General features: G+C 36.0%; 2 protein-coding genes and 1 long non-coding RNA gene across 3 annotated transcripts; 2 read left to right on the forward strand and 1 right to left on the reverse strand.

Annotated features, from left to right (window-relative positions):
* The first annotated feature begins 8,375 nt into the window (after window positions 1-8,375).
* LOC110913059 (multiple organellar RNA editing factor 7, mitochondrial) lies at window positions 8,376-14,190 on the forward strand. Its single transcript, XM_022157928.2, has 5 exons — window positions 8,376-8,755; window positions 8,852-8,949; window positions 9,040-9,111; window positions 12,159-12,306; window positions 13,948-14,190. Exons 1-4 carry the CDS (start codon window positions 8,529-8,531, stop codon window positions 12,302-12,304), a joined length of 543 nt encoding a protein of 180 aa, XP_022013620.1. The 5' UTR covers window positions 8,376-8,528; the 3' UTR covers window positions 12,305-12,306; window positions 13,948-14,190.
* Window positions 14,191-16,668: 2,478 nt separating this feature from the next.
* Window positions 16,669-18,414, reverse strand: LOC110913060 (serine/threonine-protein kinase RIPK). The gene is made up of 4 exons (XM_022157929.2): window positions 17,996-18,414; window positions 17,769-17,904; window positions 17,541-17,677; window positions 16,669-17,430 (listed from the first exon to the last, which is right to left on the reverse strand). Exons 1-4 carry the CDS (start codon window positions 18,359-18,361, stop codon window positions 16,783-16,785), a joined length of 1,287 nt encoding a protein of 428 aa, XP_022013621.1. The 5' UTR covers window positions 18,362-18,414; the 3' UTR covers window positions 16,669-16,782.
* Window positions 18,415-20,259: 1,845 nt separating this feature from the next.
* Window positions 20,260-22,224, forward strand: LOC110910963. Its single transcript, XR_002576622.2, has 3 exons — window positions 20,260-20,430; window positions 21,159-21,234; window positions 21,927-22,224. It is a non-coding gene; the product is annotated as an uncharacterized LOC110910963 (long non-coding RNA).
* Window positions 22,225-23,580: the final 1,356 nt, after the last annotated feature.

Consider the following 23,580-nt stretch of genomic DNA (forward strand, 5'->3'; position numbering starts at 1 on the left):
CAACTGCTTGCAACAGGGGTATTATTGTTTGTGGTAATATTATTGGTGAGGGAATGGGGGTTGAAAGAGACATGTCCTTGGGATCAGGACTGTGGAAGATAGATCCGAGCGAACCTAGAGCTTCATAATGTGGTGTCCCTGTGCTTACAACCTGATCCTTTTGTGAGGATGCAGGAGGAGTTTTAGGCTGGGTTTGAGATCTTTCTACCAACTGTTGTGAGGAAGTAGCAGCAGTGGTTTTAGGTGACTCTTGTGTTGTCACCGGCAGTTGCTCTGGGATCTCATCTGCCAGAGTTGCCTTTGTTGTGGGTTTGGTGGGTTTTCGGGAAATTTTTCTTTTGGTATTTTTGGTGATGGCAGGTGTGGGTTTCAGAGCAGTGGGTCTGCTACTCTGATCACCTGGAGCAGTGGGCTCAGCAGTGATTGTTTGAGGATCAGAAGCAGTTTCTAATGTCTGCTCTGCCTCTTTTGTTTTTAGTTTTATAGGTGCCATCATTCTTGAAAAGGTTTCGATTGTTAAACAATTTATTTTGAATGAGGCACCTTGTTTTGGCAAATCTGCATCTTTCTCTTTGAACATTTGTTCAAAATAATAGCTTAGAAAACGTGGAAAGAGCAGAAATGCTTTATTGTCAACGTTCTTTACCAAGTCATCAAATATAACCTGGGAGTAGTTATAATTTTTGTTATTCAAAATAGCATACCCCAGACATTGTATTTTCGTTGGTATCTCATTGAAGGGCGTTGTTTTATTCGAAACACACATGAGAAGTGTGTGAAACAAAAATCTGGGTGCAGAAGGGAAGTAACCCTTTTGTAGGGTATCCTTTTTAGGTTCTTCTGCATAGCCCCTGTTTAAGAAATCCTTTTTCAACTCGTCTTTTGAAAATGATAATTTCCCTTTTAAATCATCGAGTTTAAAGATTTCTGAGATGGATTTCGGTGAAATATTTACCTTCTTACCCTTTATCGAGGAGTTGATGGCGGCGATGCGGTCTCCTTGTTTTTCAAGGGTGGCGTTTTTTTCCAGAACTCTCTCTGGGTCTCAAGGTAAATGGGTGCATCTGCTGTTATCAAAGTTTTGTACTTTGAAGCAGATAGAATGTCGAGAATGGAGTCGAAGGTGGGATTATCGGTAGGTTTTGTGATTATACCTACATAGTTGTGGGTGGGTTTGAAGCGGATCTCCGATGATTCAGCGGCCATTTGAGTGGCTTATGCTGATTTGGAGGAAGAAGATGGTAGTGATCTTGTTTTCGATTTTGGTTTCGTCATTTTGGATGAGAAAGATCAAAAAAGATTTTGGAGTTATGAGAGGGAAACTGTTTTGAGAAGAGAACTTTTGGAATTCAATTCGACAGTAAAACCCTGATATGGTATTAGGGTAGAGTTTTATTTAGGAAAAAGGTGAATGCTGATGTGTGCGAGCGGTTACAATCTGACGGCTAAAAACTAACCACGTGTCAAACATCTGATGAGATGGAAAATGATGGAGGACAGTTGTTTTATCAACTACTGATGAATCAAGTATCAGTAGTTACAACAAAAATTGAAGTAGTGGATGTAGCAGTGGATGGAACAATGATTTTGAACATCAGTGTTTTGAAGAACAGAGGTTGACACTTTAGCAGTGGACAGAGTTCAGTAAGCAGATGTTAAGGCACAACAGCATTTTAGAAACAACAGTGGATAGGGACATTTTATACAACAACTGATTGTGCAGCAGTGTTTTAACTACTGACTAATAATTTTAGCACCTGTTGGTTCAGATGTAAGGATTCTAACATCTGTTTAGTACCAAGCATGCTATTCTTAACAACCTACATTATGATGTAAATCATCAAAACTAAATTACCATCAGTCATCAACAGAGAATTTTGTTCAAGGTTCTGCCAAATATCTATTGTTTAGACAATGGCTCAGCATTCCAGATGATTTAGACATTTCTACTAGAGCTGCTCATTCTATGTCTAATTACTAGAACTAGAACATGAGTAACTTAGTAGTCTAAGTTAATTTGCAATCAATTTTTCGATCAAGGAAAACCTAACTTAAGCTTAACATGACCTTGGTAAGTATGTCATTTCCTTATGATTAGTTTTAAGGATAGTAATTACACAAACAAAAACAAGGTAACTACATCCAGACCAGAGAAGAGCTTTTACTATAAAAAATGAGGAAAAGAACAGAATACATTTTAAAAAAAATAAAATATATCTGGTTTTTATTTAAGAAAACATAACCTTATCAAAATTTAAGGTAAGTTTTGAAAATAATCAAAAGGATCTGACATTTTTCCATTTAAATTCATAATCATATTATTCTCAAGTTATTTTGACCATTGTTTTGGTCAATTTCATGTCAATTGATTGAATTTTAGCTTAAGTACAATCACTGGAGATGCTAATTTGAACAATTCCTGTTTTGATGATTGCACACAGTTTGTATAATGTCCACTGAAGATCTAAAACTAACCTCATAAGTGTTTTATGCTCATACTCTTTTTCTTTTGATTTCAAAAGTTTTAGAGATAGCCACACTTTGAGATTAATTCACTTTCCTATACCCTAAACCCTGTTTTATTTACATGTTCAGAAATACTCACTAGGAGATTTATTTTGAACATGCTTCGTCCATAATCATTTTGAAGCAATGTTTTGAGAGATCTGACCATGTTTGACCATGTTTTAATTCAAATCTCACATTACTTATGATTAGGACTGGTTTTATTTCAAATTTTCTCAAAGTATCCTAGACAGAATTGATTTTAGTTCTTTTGAAGAAACTCAACTTGCCTTTGAACACTTGAGAGATTTTGACTAAAGTTTTATTCCCTCTTTTGTCAGCAGTATTCAAGTGTTTTAGATTAAACACAAATTCTGCTGAACTGAGGTACTTACTCTAGTTGTTTATTGAAAACATCACAAATTTCAAAACAACAATTGAAATCAATTTTGAAAACATTGAATGATCCCATAATTTATCAGATATCTTATAGATCTGAAAACTATGAGTGACATATGCATGAAAACACTTGTTGTTCGAGATTTGTGTGTGATATGACATCTTGGTTGATGAACAGAGTTTTTGAATAATCAGTTTTGTCACACCCCTAAAATCCACATGCGGAGTATCACCGCTTGGGAGCGTGACTGACCAGGATCAAGCCACCAATCATATAGAACAATACATATAGTAAAAGTAACTGTCATTTAAACCAAACCAAATCCATATGAAATGTGTTCCAAAACATAAGTAAGTTATCATTGTTTAGCGGAAGCGTGTAAATAAAACCCATCGTAAATAAGTATCAAGTATCATAAGTGTTTAATAAGATGTTCACGATCCAAGCCCACAACGACCAGCTTCTCCCTGTGCAAGCTCCATGTATCTAACGACCTGCAAGACATGTAACAGATGATCAACAACTAGTTGAGCGAGTTCACAGTTTATAGTTTAGTAATTGTAATAGTATGGTAAGCCTTGTGTTCTTTCATTAAGTCATGTATCGTAATAGTCCGTATCGCATCCCATTAGGCATGTATGCGAAGATTAGGGAAAGTTCTCAAGTATTCTAGACTATGTATATTTGTATCGCGGCCACCCTGGCATGTGTGCGAAGTTTTAGTATGTATAGTTCGCGGCCTTCCTAGGCATGTGTGCGAATGATTGTCATAATATCGCGGCCAACTCCTGGCGTGAGTGCGAAGATCAGTTCTATCAGTATACCAGTCTAGTCGTATCTCATCATTACCCTTCCTCACCCTGAGGTCCATATCATTAAGTACGAGTAAATAATCTAAAACCCATTCCCACCCTGGGAACCCCATGCCTTGGCTGTGTGAACTCACCTTGGTTTGCTCGGTATGCTAGGTTATGCACTCACAAGTAATCAATCAAAGCCTAGAGTATACATGTGTTCACAGTCAGTTCATGTTTGTAAGGTTTCGCAAGTAAAGTTCAACATACAGCATGTGTAACAGTTAACATCAGACATTTCAACCAGTTTATCATCTTCATACAATTCATGCTTGATAGGAAGAACAGGTAGTTAACATGCTTCACTAAGATAACACACTTAACAGGATTCGCCTACTAGCAATGCTACATGTCCAGTTGAATTAACATCTTTACAGTCGTAACGGAGTTAACGTGTTTAACTGGATTACACTCTAGCATAGTTCACTAACTAATAGAGTTCATAAGGTAATTAACTTAACCAATAGTCAAATTATGTATATAACAAGCAAGAGTCAGACTATTACATTACACCATCAAACATTCGGCAAAGCTTCCTAGTTAAAACTCGAACAATCAAACCATGTTATAAAGTTCAGACATAATGTTTTAGTACAACAAAAGTCGGACCAAGGGGCTCCCCCCCCCTTTAAACTCGGACAAGGGAGGCCCCCCTCAAAAGCTCAGACATAGGGTCTTAAAAGTCGGACTCCCCTAATGTCCTTCATGAAGTTCGGACCCCTTCCTCTCTTTACAAAAGTTCGGACTCTCAACAACATTACAAAACTCGGACCCTTGTCCACATATCAAAAGTCAGACCAAGTGTTGTGTTTAAGAAAAACTCGGACCCTTGTCCACATATCAAAAGTCGGACCAAGTGTTGTGTTTAAGAAAAACTCGGACAAGGCTTCTAAAACTCGGACAGCAGGTATGATAACAAAAGTCGGACCCATTGTGTATGACTCAAAAGTCGAACAACCCACAATCAAGGAAACTCGGACCAAACAATCCTTGTAAAGCTCGGACCATTCACACTGTATTAAAACTCGGACATCACATTGTGGTTATTAAAGGTCGGATCACATCTTAAATTTAAAGATCGAACCTTTTACTCTCTTACAAAAGTCGGACAAGGTCTAGGGTTTTAAAACTCAGACAACAATCACTTTAATTCACAAAACTCAGACGACTAAACAAACATACGAATGTTCCTGTTCATCGAGATTGTATCAGTTACGTTTTGTATTCTCAACAGTTACGTTCTTGGTTTCAAAAACCCTAATTACATACTTTCACAATGCAAGATCAATCAATCAATCGATACATAACAATAACAATCATCACAAGATCAATCTACCAAGCATACCCTAACCATCATCATCATTTCAATAATCAAGATTCAAATTAAGCACAGAACCATCAAATCAAATCTAGGGTTTGCAAGAATTTCAAGAATTAAGAATTGATATCAATCAAATAATCAACAAACAATCATTAACAATTACCTGGTGTTGATCCTAGAGAAAGAGAAGAATCAAACTTGTGATGTCTTGTCAATGATTTGGTGATGATTGCCAGAGAATTGTGAACTACGTGCTTGTATTTTTTTTGTGTGTGTGGTTTAGTGAAGGATTAGGGTTAAGTATAATTAAATTTTCACTAATTACTCAATACACCCTGAATAATTATATTTTACACAAGCATACCATCTTACAAGCATTTCACAGTTTCACCACCAAATTCATATATTTACCAAATCTTTCACAATTAACAACAACCATGCACAATCACACAATACAATTCACAGCATCAAAACGTATATAATTCCATAGCAATTAATTGTGCAAATAATGAACTACACAATACAAGAACGTGCAATAAATGCGAAATAGGGTTCTTGGAAATTCGAGTTGTCACAAGTTTGATCATGATATTACTCGTTACTCTGTTTTTCAACTAAATACAACCAACCTTAGTATCAATGAATTGTGAGCTGAACTGTTATGTCAAATTGATTGTTAGATCGAATTTGACTGTCCGAGCTCTGATACCAATTGTTAGGATCGAGAGGCCGATGTGATTGTGTTTGTTTGCTTAGAAAACGGTTAAGTGCAGCGGAAGATGATTAGCAAACTTTGTAAACATAATCAAAGGAAAATATAGATTAATAAACTATTGCTTTATTCATTGTGTCGAAAGATTTACAACATAAAAGCAAATAAATACAGCAAGCTTACAATCTAAACTCCCCCTCAGCCTGATACACTAGAGTTGGTTGCACAAGATGAAAGGATGAAATGAGGAGAGAAGACTCACTCAAATCGATCAAGTATAACAGTACAGAGTACTGTCATACTTATAGGCAAACCAAACTACTGATATACTTCAGCTGACGTCACCATGATAGTGACATCTAACGACCTAACAAACTACAAATATTGTTCTATACAAACTACTGTTACATAACATCTGATATTCACTAAAAGACAAAACAAAAGAAAACTACTGCTTCACGTTCCACTGTTGTTGCCTTAGCACAGATGTTGAGTCTTCAGTACTTTCTCCAAAGTTGATCAGTCTTTGAGAGAGCAGTGCTTGGATCTTCAGCAGTACTTAGGAAACGGCAGTAGATAGAGCAACAGAGTTTGTCTTTGGCAGTTGTTAGATCAGCATCAGTGTTTGGCTTATCAGTTGTTGTAGTCAAACAGCACATTTCATCCTTCAGTTGTTAGAAAAACCACTGTCAAGGGGAGAGAGTAGAGTAAACTGCTGCTTATTGTGTATCCTTTGCTGGGATCCGATTTTGGCTTTACATTATCTGTTCCTCTGTATAGGGTTCAATCCCAACACATTCACCAAGCAACGCCTCTATTTGCATTCTCCACCATGCAAAATCAGTACCGTTGAACTTCTCGATTCGGAACTTCCTGTCTTCAGCCATAGCAAACGAGGAAAGCCAGAAAAAACCACAAGGAACCAAGCAACCGAAACCCGAGCAACTTTCAATAAACCAGAAACCCGAAGTACCCGAACCAGCGACTTCTCCTGCAAACCCGAGCGTAAACCAGTGAATAACCAGGGTTCAAGAACCGAAACCCTAATCGCCAAACACCCCAAAACCACCAGATCTGCAACAGCAAACCCTACGGCGCAAACCCTAGACCTTACGAGCCGTAACCAGAGAATAGGTACGGGCCGTAAACAAGTCAGCGGCGACGACAGCAACAGCAGATCAAGATCTCTCGTCCAGCTCTCTCCTTCTCCTGCGATAACCGTGTGAACCGTGTATTTTACTGAACCTTAGCTCTGATACCACTTGTTAGGGGTATTGGATCAGAGTAGGCTCGAGCGGAAGCGGAACAAACACACACACACTAGCAGAAAATAAGGAACACGAGAATTTACGTGGTTCGGTCAATGTGACCTACATCCACGGGTTGCAACTAGGGTTTCACTTTTATTAGATGCTCACAACTGTTTTCAGAAAGACACAAACTACAGTTACATAATAGGTATTTATAGAACAAGATTAGGGTTTCCTACTTGGTCAACAAATTAACTAAGTCGACCTAATAACTAGGGCCGACTAACCCTAACTAGGGCAGGCTAACCCTAATTAGGGCCGGCTACCCTAAAGCCTACGAACCCAACAATCAAGACGTTAGAATTTTTTTTGGTCAAAAATAGGTCGAAGTTAAAACATATCTTGTGGCCGGATTGGTGTAAGTTTGTAATTATGTAGTTTATTCTTTGTTGTGGCCACTGGCCGCCCTATTTTTGGGTTGGTGTTGTAATGAAGTTCACCTTTCAAAAAAAGTATTTAAGTTGGGCGGTATTAAATTCATAGTTTTTGTTGATTCTAGTCGAAACAACATATTAAATGAAAATGACAAGAATTTCAAACCACGAGGACCCAAATGCGAGCCAAAAAAACTTTTAGATGGAAGTGACAATTTTTACCAACCCACGGGATACAAAAATAACAATTTACTCTATGTTTTATAAGTAGATCCGTGATGATTATAAGTAAAAAGTGAAATCCTTCTGTCATCGATTAATAATTTATTGGATGTGCCGTGCATTCTTCACCCACTAAGCTAAACTAGTCACGACTAACTGAAGTTAAAGTTCAATTAGATGTCGATCTGGAACACTTCTCATGATGATGCGATCCAGCGGTTGAATTCCCGAATAATATAGCCTTTCAATGTCTACTTGTCTAGTGTATTAAAAATGAATTAATCTATAAAATCCTATTTAACCTTATAAAATTTTCAGGCAAATCTCATAATAATTTATCATACAAATTTAGACAAACTCAAATTATTATATCTAACAACTGTTTTGTCATAATATTTTTTTAGGTTTTTGTCTTTTTATGTTTTATTTTTTATTACACCCATAATTTTTTAATAACATATGATACAACCTCTCAAGTTTAATAGATATATCATTTTAAGTTTTTAACGAATTTCCAGTAAGGTAATTTTTTATCGGTTTCTTTTTTATATCTACTCTCCACGTGATTATTTATTTATTTTTATTTACGTCATGAGTTTTCGTAATGATGTTTTTAAACTGACCGCTTATTTTAAATGTTTTTTTTATACTCCGTTCGGTATTTAATTTTAAACTATCTAATGCTCATACAACCCGGTAAATGGTGGGTGGGTAGTAGCATGTAGCAAATCGGTAAACATCTGTAACCCGGGTCGAACACTCGAACCGGGTGTAACCCAACCCCTAAACACAGCTTTCAGAACGCCTTCATTCGGCTCCAACACCTGAAGATGAAACCAACCTTCCGACTTCCTGTCACTTTCCTTTCTCACTACTTTAACCGAATCCGTCGCTGTTCGTCGTCAATTCGGAGCGTCGATTTGGATCGGGCTGCAGCACCGATCGACGGCTGTGATTACAAGCACTGGCTAGTGGTTATGGACCCTCCTGTAGGTTACCCGCTTCGCTATCAAATTGTTGACCGTTATATACAAACCCTAGCTTCCGCATTGGGTAGGTTCGTATCTCATAACACTCATTATATTACAGTATATAATAATAATAATAATAATCTAACCATTCTATTAATTAGATTAACGTTGTGATTTTGCAGTGAAGAAGAAGCTAAGAAATTAATCTACTCTGTATCTACAAAGTATTACTACGCTTTTGGTTGCAAAATCCATGAAAATGTGATTCATACACTCAAATGTAACATTCTAAATCGTCTTCTTTTAAATATATATGTGTTTTAGCTTGTTACTGAAGTTTACTGTACTGGTGAATGGTCTTTGTTCACAGCTATGCCTAATGTTAGATGGGTTTTACCGGATTCTCATATTTCTAATTCTCTTGGTAATAATAATTATGGAGGTATGTGTTTTATTGTGCCTTAACTTTTCTTCTAAAATAGGACTGTTGTTAGTTTATGATTTTAATTAAAGAAGGTAGGTAGTTACTACAGGTTATTTTCTAAAGTTTACTTCATTCTATGCATGCTAATGTTTCTTAAGGACTTTTAAATCATTGTTAGGTTGACTTTATCCAATAATGGTGACACTAGTTAACATCTGACTAAGAATTATACTTAGATGTAAGTATATTGGCGGAAAACTGTTAGTACGAAACTTAGGATGGACGAGTTCTCAAATTTTGAAAGCCTTAAGTCTTGAACAGATGCTTTGAAATTCAAAAATAACTTCCTTGTAATGCTGTATATTGATTGTGTTGGGTCCCTGTAATGGTCACTCGCAAAGTATAGTGGGTGCCCGGGGGTGCACCCGCCCACCCCAATGTTTCGGTTATAAGTGTAAAAGTTTCGATTTTTCGTCCAAAAAAATTAAAATTATATAGGATCACCCTCCGATTATTTTTCCTAAGTTGTATATCCTAAATATTTGTTGGCCCGAACTTGGATCTTGATCTCAAACGAGCGTGATAACAAACTTGAATAACAAACAATAATCGAACTTGTATATAACCGAAATGTATGAATGTGAGTATATACAAATCGAATAACTAGAATCCAATACAAATGAAACAAATTCAGCCCTATTTATAGACTTGAATGGATGCGAATGAAAGGACACGTCTCTTCGTGAATAGTCGCGTCTTTTGGATCTTGTGGACGAGATTGCTTGTGAAGAGTTGCGTCGATTTATAGCCATTTATCCGAACAGTTGCGTCTCCTTTGGTGGTGTCTCTTGGCCGATCGGTATGAGGAGAAGGGAGGGGGACACACCCCTTCGGTGGTGGTGGTGGTTATAATCTTCCATCTTGTCAATTTCGGCCCCTATACTTTGTAACCGCTAATTAACTAACTTTAAACTATCTATCTAACTAACCATGGTGTTAAGAGATTAACCGGTTTCATTCACCCCCTTAATCTCGAACATCCATGAGTTGCTTTAAGTCTTGAATTCCGAGCAGTTCTCTCATTGTAGCAAACTTGATCCTTGCTAGTGCCTTTGTTAGTATATCTGCCCGTTGTAGTTCTCCACTTATATGCTCCACAGTGATATCTTCGTTTTCCACGCATTCTCTTATGAAGTGATAGCGTGTGTCAATGTGCTTGCTTCTTCCGTGAAAGACTGGATTTCTAATGAGTGCTATTGCTGAAACGTTATCTACTCTGAGTGTTATCTTCTCTTCCTTCCAGCCTGTGATTTCACTTAACAATCTTTTAAGCCATAGTGCTTGACATGCTGCTGCAGTGGCTGCCATGAATTCTGATTCGCATGATGATAGTGCCACTGTTTGTTGCTTTTGTGTACACCAGGTTATAGGTGATTCTCCAAAGTAGAATACCAGACCAGTTGTTCCTTTTCCTTTGTCTGTATTAACTCCAAAACTACTGTCACTATAACCTGTGATCTTACATCCTCCTTGTCTTTTGTAGATGATTCCATGCTCTTTAGTTCCTTTGATGTAACGTAGTATTTGTTTTACTGCCTTCAGGTGTTGCTCTTTTGGTTCTTGCATGAATCTACTAAGTAGACTGACTGGGTAACATAGATCTGGTCTTGTATGCAATAAGTACCTGAGAGAACCTATCAGGCTTCTGTAGTGTGTTGCATCTACTAGATCTCCTTCTTCAGTCTTTGTTAATTGAGTTCCTGGAGTCATGGGTGTCTTTGTGTCGTTGCAGGATAACATATCGGCGTCTTTGAGTATCTTGTTGATATATCCTGTTTGTTTGATGCCTATCTCACCCCCTGCTTGAATTACTTCTATTCCCAGATAGTATGCTAGCAATCCTGGATCGCTCATATCAAATTTGTTCTTCATCTGAGATTTGAAGATGTCTATCTCCTTCTTTGATGTTCCAGTGACTATCAAGTCATCAACGTAGACTCCAACTATTAGCGTAGAGGCTTCACTTGTTCTTGTATAGATTGCGTTCTCTAAAGTGCACTTCTTGAAGTTAAGTGACTTTAGGGTTTGATCTAACTTAGTATTCCAAGCTCTTGGTGCTTGTCTCAATCCATACAGTGCTTTTGATAGTCTGTAAACCTTTCCTTCATTTCCTGGCTTTATGAATCCTTCTGGTTGTGATACATATACTTCCTCCTTGAGGTCTCCGTGTAAGAATGCAGATTTCACATCTAAATGATGCACCTCCCAACCTTGATATGCTGCTAAAGCCAACATTAATCGAACTGTTTCCATACGTGCTACTGGTGCAAAGACTTCGTCAAAGTCTATTCTGTGTTGCTGAACATATCCTTTCGCAACTAGCCTTGCTTTGTGTCTGAAAATGTTTCCGTTTGCATCTTTCTTGGTCTTGAATACCCACTTTAAACCTATTGCCTTGTGACCACTTGGCAGTTCCGTCAAACTCCAAGTGTTATTCTTGTTTATTGAGTCTAACTCAGCCTTCATTGCTTCAATCCACTTTCTGTCACTAGATGCTTCCTTGTAATTCCTTGGTTCTTCTTCTGCGAGTAATAATTCATGTGGATCTAGTTGTATTTCTTCTGTCTCTTCATACAGGTCTTCGAGACTTCTTAGTCTTACTGGAGTGTCACTAATACTCTCCGTTGTACTTTCAGAAGTGGATGGACCTCCACTTGATAAACTGCTTGGTCAAGCTCCGCCACCAGTAATGGTTGTGAATTTAGTGTTCATCATATTAGATACTGCGCTAGCTGCAAATGAGTAAACCAGTAGGTAATCATAGGAAGACCAAGTTAAGTATCTATTCTGAGCCTCTCACTTTTTACAGCCATGAACTTGACAACTGTAAGGGGGTGTTTGGCATATGGGCTGTGAATATTTTAAAAGCCAATAGGCTTTTTTTCTTTTCATATGCTCTCCTGATCTTTTGGACTAGTTTGATATACTTGCTAATATTTATGCTCATTGTCATATAACAAAGCATCATTTAGTGCAGTTTAATAAATCAGTTTTTTGTTCTGCAGGAGAACCATTTACTGATGGATGTGTTGTTCCATATGATGAAACTTTTCATGAGGACTGGCTACAAGATCGGAGTGACAATGGATTTAGGAGGACAACTCGCAGAAAAAGATCTAGAAGGAAAGAACATAAAACAGACCGTGGCTGAGGGTATGTTTTGTTGCAAAAATATTGCTCCGGTTATTCAGAAAGTTTTATTTTCTATCTCCAGAAAAGGGGAATTGGCCTGTAATAATCTCACCTAGACCTTATTGGCCAATAATAATCCCACCTCAGAATATTCCCCCCACCAGTCCCACCTTTCACCTATTTTTCCTACAATGGTCCCCCGTTAAAAAAACTTAACGGAGTTAAGGTTTTTTCCAAATTACAAACATATTTTTTAGGGCTTTTGATCAGAACGATGATACGAGTCCATTGATGTAAAACTTACTTCGAAATGGTGCTCCAAGTGACTTGATTTTGGTTAATTGGAAATTTAAACACCCGAATTGAAGCGTCGTTTTCATCATTTGGAGCACCGTTTCGAGGCAAGTTTTACAACAATGGACTCGTATCGTCGTTCTAATCGAAAGCCCTAAAAAATCTGTTTGTAATTTGGAAAAAAGCTTAACTCCGTTAAGTTTTTTTAACGGGGGACCATTGTAGGAAAAATAGGTGAAAGGTGGGACTGGTGGGGGGAATATTCTGAGGTGGGATTATTATTGGCCAATAAGGTCTAGGTGGGATTATTACAGACCAATTTCCCTCCAGAAAACATAAATTAGAAAACGTATAGAAGAGAGGATATCAGAAATATACCACAGGTAAGGGTGGCAGTGGTCTTTGCCCGTAAAATACATCGATGATTTAAGGTATGTGTAGCTGCTTTCTTGAATGTGGCATATGGTTCACTGAAAAAGTGTTATTTTTTAGGTTAGATTAGTTTGTAGTTTATAAGACGATATATGCATTTTGTTTGGAATGACAGAATGCACCGGTTTATGTGAACATGCATTATGTTTAAAGCCTTTTACCATTTGCATTCTTAGTTTCGTAAGTGACTAAAAAATCATCATCAGCCTTTTGTATTTTATCTAGAGGTGGCAATTTAGACTAGATACTTACAAATGGTTCCAACATAGTTGTTAATGGCTAATAGCGACAAAGAGCGATAAGGTACCTATATGCTACATAGCGAATAGCGATACACTAGATTTTTTTTTTTAAATTATATGTATATTATATCAAAATACCCTGGTATATATGCTATTTCACATGTATATTTAACAAAAACCTAAAATCTAACTATTTTATAGCTATATTAAATTGCTATTTATATTTAAAAAAACAAAAAAAATACATTGTTGCTATTATCGCCATCTATCACTACAACCCTAATAGCTAGCCTAGACCTATACGCTACGTAGCGCGCTATAGTGATCGCTGCGCTCGCTATTGACACTGTGGGTTCAAAGAGGAAAATAATCTTTTTTATAGCTGAAACAAAAGCAGGTCAAATGTTTGACAAGATCATTTTCTATTAGAATTAAAAAAAAACTTGAAAAAGTATGATCTTTTCAACTCACTTTTTCAGACGGTGTTAACTGAGGTCTGTTAACTCAGGGGCAAATATGTCATTTCTCACCTCAGGGGCCATTTTGGCAATTAAAAAAAACAAAATGTTTTTATATATTTTATATAAAACCCACCCCACCCCCAACTAGGGGCGGCAATTCTTGACCCGACAAGAAAAAAAAACAGGTTCGGGTAGACTAACACGACCCGTTAAAAAATACGGGTCGGACTCAGGTTGACCCGTATTAAAACAGGTCGGCAACTAGGGGCAGCGATGCTTATAATGCGGTTGGAATGATGCAGCTAGTTGATTTGGTTGATTGGAGTTGTTTGCTGAATAAATGATATGTCAATATGCTTGTTTATGAGTACACAGACAGAAATAAATTCTTGTTTGTATGCAAATTGAGTTGTAAAGTAATAAATTATATGACACAATAGAAGCTCAGAGTGTGGATCCCTCTGAATTTTACTCAACCAGTTCATATGAAAGTGTTAATTTCAAAACTTATAAGTTACAGCTAGGTTTATTTTTAGGACATCCATTTGACGACGTGGACCGTCATCTTTGGCAAAAATCAAGATTGTGTTGTTACTGCATCTCCAATCATCCATTTGTGGTACAGTTGCTAGGATGCAAGATGTGATTCTTAAAGTACGTAGATGATGCAAGCAAACAACTTGAAACATAATCTTATGATTTAAGTTGAAATATACATGTAGAATCGGGAGACCCCTGTTTTTCATTGGCATCCGGTCATCCACCAAAGACCCTAGAGGGCCGCTAGACGCAGGCCTTGACTTAAACTTGTTACCTTTCTGTTAAAGCTCAATTAAGTTATTTTGGGGTTTGGTTTTCGTCCTAAATTTAAAAGAAAACTTTTTCTATTAAATAGTTAAACGCGTTAATAGGTCAACCCGAACTGTTTTTAATACGGGTTAACGTGAACCCGTAATATTGAAATGGGTCATGTTAATCGACCTGAACCTATTTTTTTCATGTCTGGTCGGGTGAAGAATCGTCACTCCTAGTTGGGGTTGGGTGGGTTTTATATAAAATAAATAAAAATATATTTATTTTTTTAGTTCCCAAAATGGCCCCTGAGGTGAGAAATGATATATTTTCCCTTGAGTTAGCAGATTTAGTTAACATCTGAAAAAGTGGGTTGAAATGGCAATAAAAAACATGTCAAGGGCTAAGTAGTAAAAAAAATTTCTGTGTAAAGTGACATATATGGGCAAACGTTAGGGACCATTTTGACAGTTTGCTATAAGAAAAAAAATGAAGAGTGAATTTTGCGTTAGAAGGGTGTATAGTTTTTTTTTTTTTTGGATTTTTAAATGACATAATTTTCACGGTTAAAACTTGATTTGATGACATGGCAAGATCATAGATAATCAGAAGTTGAAAATGACGGAAATGATAAGACAAATCAACCTTCATTGTTTGAATTTTTCTTTTAAATGTATTTATCATTTCTTTATATTTATAAAAACTTTTATATATTAAGAACTTGTTGTTTTAGATATTGATATAATATTTTATAAGGCTAAAGGGTGTGGGGTGCATTGGTGGATCATTAATTGTCATGTAGGATCATTAATAAATTGTTACACCATCCCCTTGCCTAATCCACCATGGTTGGCATGGATTAAACCATGGCAACCATGAGCCTCATTTCCTTTTTAATTATTGGCTTTTCCTTTTTTACAAAAATAAATTAAAATAAAAGAATAGTGGTTTGGGTCATGACCACACCCCTAGGGTAGTGGTTTTGAATGATTGATTAAAAGTGAGTGACATGGCGCTTATGTGGAGGGTCATGGAGACCATTAGGGTCATGACCACACCCTATAGCCTAATTGATTTTGTCTAAAATAATTACAACAACAATATGATGACAATGGTATGTCTTAACTAATTGTAACGTTGCATCTAATACTACTTATGATTTAAGATACTTATGATATATCATGGTTTTTAAATACACATATCACATCTTAAACTTTTTATTTTTTTATTTTTCACGTTTCACACTCAAATATCACCTTTGTCCATTATTAATACGTTCAGTGGTCAACTGAGAAGTCGTCTGTATTAGAAGGATGTGGTCAAAAACCATGATGGAACAAAAAATGATTTATTACAATGTGATTTGGTAATATATTGATAATTAAAGAATTCAACGCTATGATTAAACGCCTTAAGTTTCTACCACCCACCAACTCTATATTTTATTGATGATGACCAGAATATTACCCATGTTTTAAACTTTAAAGGTGTCTATAATCAAGTAGTTGTATCTATTGGTTAGTTGTATTTTAATTTTTATTAGTTTTTTATATTGAGTTCTTCGTAGATATGAAGGCCATGACAGTTCACAATGGGCTCTTTTCTTAAGAATGTCACTTGTGTTTCTTTTCCTTTTACTATTGAAGTAGAAAAAAAATTTATTTAATGTTTTAATTAAAACATATGCTTATTTGTATATAATTTTTAAGAATTTAATTTCATGTGTAATTTATTCAAATTATGTGTAAACTTTATATATATATATATATTATAGTGAAAGTGGTACAATATGCCTTATCGTACGAGCTTACGAGATTTGAAGTTCGCACGTTATCAACTTCATAATTAAAAACTCACATGTTGTAAAATATAAAAACTCGCATGTTGTAAAACAAAAAAAGTTGCATGTTGCAAGATGAAAAAATAGCATGTTTTATAAATGAGAAAATAGCATGTTTTAAAAAAAGATCGCATAGTGAAAATGAAGTTCGCCTGTTGTAACTCAATCTCGTACGCTGCGTTCGTTAACACAAATTGTACGTTAACCAACCCCATATTTTATAACCGTATTTAAAGCTAAAAAAATAAATATATAAATATAAAATGTTAATGCAAAAATTAAGCTTGAAGTAAACATATACATACAAATGACCGCAGCAGAGTTATGAAAAAATAAGAATTTATAATGCAACATTAACGTACATTATAGATGGTGTTGTGTTATTACAAATCTCCCTTTGAAGATGAATCAATCACAATAAATAAAATCAACAAATTCACATCCCCTTTTTATACAAAGCTGTATCGGAGTATACTGCTCGAGATCTTATCCTATGCTTATGTCTCATTCCATGGTAGTTGTTTCCTTTCTTCTCCACAGCCTCCGCCTGCGCCTCCGCCTGCGCCTGCGCCCCCACATTAATGTTATCCTTTTCGTCATCGTTTTCTCCTTCTATAGGAGCAATATACACAAAAGAATCAACCGGGGAATCTTTGAGTTCCAATACATGTTCCAAGGTATTGACGACTTCATTCATGGTTGGCCTGCATTTGGGGTGGTGGCTCAGGCACCGGCTAGCCAGAGCTGCCGCTCTCTTAGCCCCTAAGATCGGATATTGATCGTCTAGTTTAGGGTCCATGATCCGGTCAAGATTGTTTGGATCTTTCAATAGTGGTCTAGCCCATTCTACCAGACACTGTTCTTTATGCGGTCGTTTTTTGTCCATCGACTCTCTTCCAGTTAGTAATTCTAGTAACACCACCCCAAAACTATACACATCACTCATAGTTGTTAGATGACCTGTCATGATGTACTCTGGTGCGGCATAACCGTGTGTTCCCATCACTCGTGTACTCACATGCGTCTCATCTCCTTCAGGACCGTCTTTTGCTAACCCAAAATCAGATAGTTTAGCAGTATAATCCTGTTTGTGATCAAACCAAATCCAAAAGATAACTATCAGTATACATAAGCGTTCCTATACTCGCTATGCAACCCGTCCATTGATAAAGATGAATAAGCAAGGAGAATTACCGATGCCAATAGAATATTTGAAGTTTTGAAATCGCGATAAATGACGGGCTTTTCCTCGCCATGAAGAAAGGCTAGTCCTTTTGCAGCACCAAGTGCTATTTGAATCCGGGTTACCCATGGCAAAGAAATTGAATACCCTGAGTTCATAAAATCATCAAACCTTGATCAATATCATTATATTATATTATTCATTACCATTTATTATTTTAAATTACAAGAGAATAAGACCTCCAAATAGTTGACTCTCCAAATTGCCCCTTTCCATGTATTCATAAACAAGAAGCCTGTTTCTACCCTCACAACAATAACCGATCAACTTCACAAGATGTGGGTGCCTCAATTGCCCCAAAAAGGTCACTTCAGCCTATAATAATAATAATTAACAACAAAAATATAATCAAAGTTTCCCATAAATCAAGTAAAAAATAAGAGAAAAGGTTACTTTACTTAATTACCAGCCATTCATTGTGACCTTGACCACCATCCAAATCCAACAACTTAACCGCAACGGGTTGAGCTTCTAACCCGGGCCTAAGCTTATCATCAATGAAGCCTTTGTGAACCGTTCCAAACCCTCCTTCACCAAGGTAATTGCTAGACGCAAAATCATGTGTGATCATAGTAAGTTGATCGAAAGTGAACTCATGAACATCCCACCCAACTATCAAATTCGAAAGACCATTAATCATCGAAAGCGATGAGCTAACATCGGTTGCTGATAACCTCTGTGACGAACCAAGTTTAGAAACAGCTTTTTCAGGGTCAAATGTTGGCTTCTTGTAACATGAAAACAAAATGGTCATCCAGTTGTTGGGAGCCATGTACGGGTTAGCAAAGCAATGGTGGTGTTGGTTATTTATGAGTACAACCGGTTCATATGATTGGTCAACACCTAGGTTGACTATATATATATATAATATATATACCCACACAGTCTAAGTGAAATCATAGGGACTGAAATTGTAATTTTTAAACTAATGGACTGAAATATTGATTTTTAACAAACCACAGAGACGAAAACGGTAATTAACTTATAATCTTTTCTCCAGAGTAAGGTACAACTCTTGTAGCATAAAGTGCAAGCTTATATGAAGGTGTTGCTTCGAGTTTTTGATGTGAGAAGATTGTTTATATTAATAGTATGCTTCTAGAAGACGGAGAAATTGAACTGGTCGTTTTCTTTTTTAAATATCGATCTATTTTCTTTACCAAACCCGGCATCATTTGTTTTAGTTGGACCCTTTTTTATCATCCATTAAAGTATTTAATTTTAGGGAGGACGGTGTGGATTGATTGAGTCACTTCGCTGGCTCCTTTCACCGATCAGTGAAGCACGGTGAACCATCCTCACTTGTTTGAGTCACCGATTGTTTGAATGTTTTTGGTGTATAGTCATCGATGCGGGAAGAGGAGGGAAGGAGGAGGGAGATAGGTTTAATGGTGGGTCCCAACCCCTTTCAACCAATCACAATTTTTTTTTTTAAATTCTTTAACACTTTTTAGGTGTTTGAACCATATCCTCTGATTGAGTGCAAAATGGAGTGTGAAATAGAGACTTGACATGGCATGCTATTATTGGGTAGAGAATAACTCAAACACCCTAGAGTGATTGAACCATACCCTCCACCCTTAGCCTTATATAATAAAGTAAGTGATTTAGATAAACAAAAATATAATTAACAGATAAGTAAGTAGGTTTATAAAGTGACCTTCACACTTTTATTTTTATTTATTTTTACAATTTCAAGATATTTACCAAATTATTTATTATTTCATATATAATTACACTCACCACAAAATATATTTATTAGGCAAATTGGATTTAAATAATCCCAACTTTCTCAATTTGGTCGATAATAATCTCAACTCAGTTATTTGCCGATAATAATCCGAACTGGTCTACTGTTGACCGATAATAGTCCACCGTTAAAAATAGCTTAACAGAGCTATGTTTTTTTTTTCGAATTACAAACCGAGGTTTTAGGGATTTTGATCAGAACGAGGATACGATTCAATTTATGTAAAATTTACCTTGAAACGATGCTCCAAACGGCTTGATTTTTGTTAATTGGAAATTTAAACACCCGAATTGAAGCACCGTTTTTCATAGTTTGGGGAAGTATTTCGAGGTAAATTTTGCATCAATCAACTCGTATCCTCGTTCTAATCAAAAGCTCTAAAACATTGATTTGTAATTCGGAAAAAAACTTAACTCCGTTAAGCTATTTTTAACGCAGACTATTATCGGCCAAAAGTGGACCAGTTCAGATTATTATCGCCAAATAACTGAGTTGAGATTATTATCGGCCAAATTGAAAAAATTGGGATTATTTAAATCCAGTTTACCCATTTATTATATATTTTTGAAATATGAATAATATATATGTCACAAAAGATAACTAGAAATATATATTTTAAAAAAAGAATATATGTTTGTATTTATATATTATTTTTCTTTCTAAAAGAAAGATTAAGACATTAAAAATCCAACTTATACAGTATTGAAATGGGCAATACGGAGGTGATAGAGATGGCGAGGGTGATGGGATGTGTAACACCCCAAAAACGCACAAAAGCTTATTGTAATGTTTAAATGTTTCAAATTATTAATTAAGTTTTATATATATAAAGGAAGTTTATAAATTTTGAAAGATATACAAGAATGAGAACACAAGCAACTTGAGGGGTTGAACTTGTAAATATGATTATAAGTATGTTAAAAAAAGAGAAACCACTATGATGGGGGTCTGGGTCGCGAACAAGAGGGCAGGAAGGAGAAACCCCACTCCTTCAACTCTTCACAAGAAATTCAGAAATTGATGATAAAATTAGACACGAAATCGAATGCATGAGCCTAGTTAATCTCTAACTTAAGTGATTTGAGCATAAGGTAAGTTGAATGTTATGTTTTGATGCACTTTTATGAAGTAGGTGTTAATCAATCTATGAAATTTTATGAAATTGAACTTGTTTATGAGTTAGAATAATCAAATAGAAGATGTTTTATGCATGAAACTGATTAGATTGAAAGTTTGAGTAGAAACCCATTTGGGTGAGAAGTTAGCATGAGTAGGATGATCAAGTAGGATTATGTATGTGAAGTTTTGATGTATGATCTTGATTATAATACATGAATGATAAGTAAATTGATGTAAAATGAAAGAATCATGTAAACTTAGATGATTATTGAAGATAAGTGAGTTCAACTAGTAAAATGTCATGCTTTATATGTTTGTACAATATGCTTTAAATGCGAAACCTGCCAAGTGTTCGATGAAATGCTTAAGAGAACAAGTATGTGGATTACTAGTAAGGATGATGTCGGGTTCAAGGATAGTGTTAAATTGGTTAATTTTGAATGATGATTGTTAATCGTGAATTATGAGATGACTAGTATGAAAGGAATTGTTTATGTTGTGTGCATATATGATCTTGTGGTTGTATATGTGTTTTACTATGTGAGTAGGGAATGAAAGGATGCGATTCTAGTTTATACGTTGTGTTGTTGGAAGTTGACGTGCTAGTAAAGTTAAAATAGGATACGAGTGTGACATGAATGCAATATTAGAATGTGCGTTATACTAATGAAGTAGTAACCTTGATTGTATGAAAGGATAGGATCATGTTTAGATGGGAAAGCATGGAAGGCAAACGGAAAGGATATGAGGAAGCATGTACGAAACGGGCACTCAAGGTAAGTGATTTCCGTAATCACTTCTTATTTTGTTTAAGTAAGGTAGCGTTAGTTAATTGAGCATGATGATGATTGAAGTTTGATATGGTTTTGGTTGTATGAAATCGGTAATTTTAGCTAAGTAGACCGAACGGGACAATATAAAGTTGTAATGATATGACGGATTAATGTCTAAGTAGTGGCTACGGTATTATAACCGGTAATGGGTAGAATTGCACATAAGTGCGCCAACCGAGAATGGGTACTTAGGTTAATGGTTAAAAGACTTGGCTTTTGACCTTAAATAAAAGAGTTGTTTGACAATAATACGAACGGGTCGAATACATGTGCATAAGTTTTGTATTAATAATGAAACACGTAAAGATTAAGGATCCGGGGTAAAGATTTTTAGTTAATAATGTAAAGCCATGTTTTACTGACAATAGAAATAAGTTTGGAGTCAATTGGTTGTGGAAATGTCCAAGTTATGCGAGTTTTAACAATAAAAATATGTATGGGTTACATAGTTGAAAACAAGTATGTAAAGCCGAAGGCTTTAAGTTAAGATTGCTCTTATTCCGAATGTTATATTACAAGCTCATATGATAGTAAATCAATTTACGATCGCATAGGAAAAAGAATCGTGTAAAACGGATTAATATTGAAAGAGTTATGCTCGTTACGGTGAAATTAAGAAATTCTGAAATATGCAGCATTGCAGCTGCAACTCGGTGGAAAAAAGGGGGTGTCGCGCCACGTGATAGCAAGGAGCAGGGGCCGTCGCGCGACGCGACAGTGACCTGTTTCAGCGAAAATTGTTTATTTGTTCGGTTTCGTCACGCGAACTTGTTTAAACGCGTTTTAAACTACGTATGACTATTCCAACTTATGTTTTATGAGTTGTAGGCCTAGCCACCCGGTTTCGATTGTAAACGTTTATATATTCCAAATGATTATCTTATGCCATGGTTTATGATGTTGGTTTGGTTATAGATGAATGTTATGATTCTCCGTATAGTAAAAGTACGGAATTTCCCTCGCGTAAATGAAAGGAAACCTATAAGTAAGTGCATAGGTCGATATGTATAATGCCTATATTATGTGAAGATACAAATTTTGATATGTAGCATAAGTGTATGTAAGTAGAAGTAGTAAGTAAGAGTTCGTAACCATAAATACATGAAAATAGGCAAATAAGATTATATGTTCGTATGTATATACGAAGGTGGGTTATTATGAATAAACATGAGGATGGTTTCAATACCATGAGTTTTGATAATTACTAATGACGTTCTCGAGTATGAAATGAGAATGCAGGTACATCATTAAGGACCTTGTGTAACGACTCTCACTAAAATTAATACTTATTATGTTAATTGTATAAAAAGGAAACCCTAATTAAGACACCCAAGTGATTCTGCACAAACCCTAAAATTTCCGGAATGATCGGAATTAGGATCAGGGCCCCTAAAACTCAAGGGGGGGTTAAACCTAGTGGACGATTATCCTAAAAACGCGTTGCCTAAATCTGATTGGTCGAATCTGTTGATTCAGCATAGCTAGTCCCATGCGTGGCAACCCTATAGTCGGTTCCAACCCTTTATGGACCGTAAAGGGTTAGGCTTACGGTCCGTAAGCGTGTCCAATTTCGTGTATAAATAGCCGACCTTGGCTCATGCTTTCTGTTGTTAAAACGACGGCCAAATTCCTCTTGTACGTCGAGTTATACTAAAACAGTCCAAAACACACACACACCACGAAGTGCTGCCGCAATCAGGGTATTAAATCGATCGCTGTTCAATTCTTTTCTTTCCGTCAAGCTTTTATTTTTGTAAATAATAGCTCGGGATTTTACCCTCTAAATCCCTAAACTCTGCCCGTTATTAGGGTAATAACTCTAATCACTGGTACGATACTTTATCCGATCGATTATAACTATCCAATGATTGTCTGAGTGCTGCTCAAATTGAGTTATGCTTTGTGATTCATCATGATTTCGACTTGAATGTTTGAGTGCTGTCCGAACTCGGGCTATACTCTGTCATTCGTTGTGAATCCGCTGAATTGTTAAGTATTGCACTTATAAATCGTTGTGAGGGTTTTATCTCGTGATTATCGTTAAAGTTGAATTGAGTTAATACACTAATACGAGTTCTTGTGTCTAGAAATTAGAACTCATAATCAGTAAGCTGTTAAACTAGTATATCAAACTTAGCAGTTAAGTTAACTGAGTAGATTAATTAATTTGTTAATTAAGTTTAGTATGATTAATTAATCAGTTAATCAATATTAATTAAGCTAAGCAAGATTAATTAAGCTAAGTAAGTTATTTAGTTAAATAGTTAAGGAAACTTAATGGTTAAGGAA

The sequence above is a fragment of the Helianthus annuus genome, chromosome 15 (assembly GCF_002127325.2).
Source record: "Helianthus annuus cultivar XRQ/B chromosome 15, HanXRQr2.0-SUNRISE, whole genome shotgun sequence".
NCBI classification, from domain to species: Eukaryota; Viridiplantae; Streptophyta; class Magnoliopsida; order Asterales; family Asteraceae; genus Helianthus; species Helianthus annuus.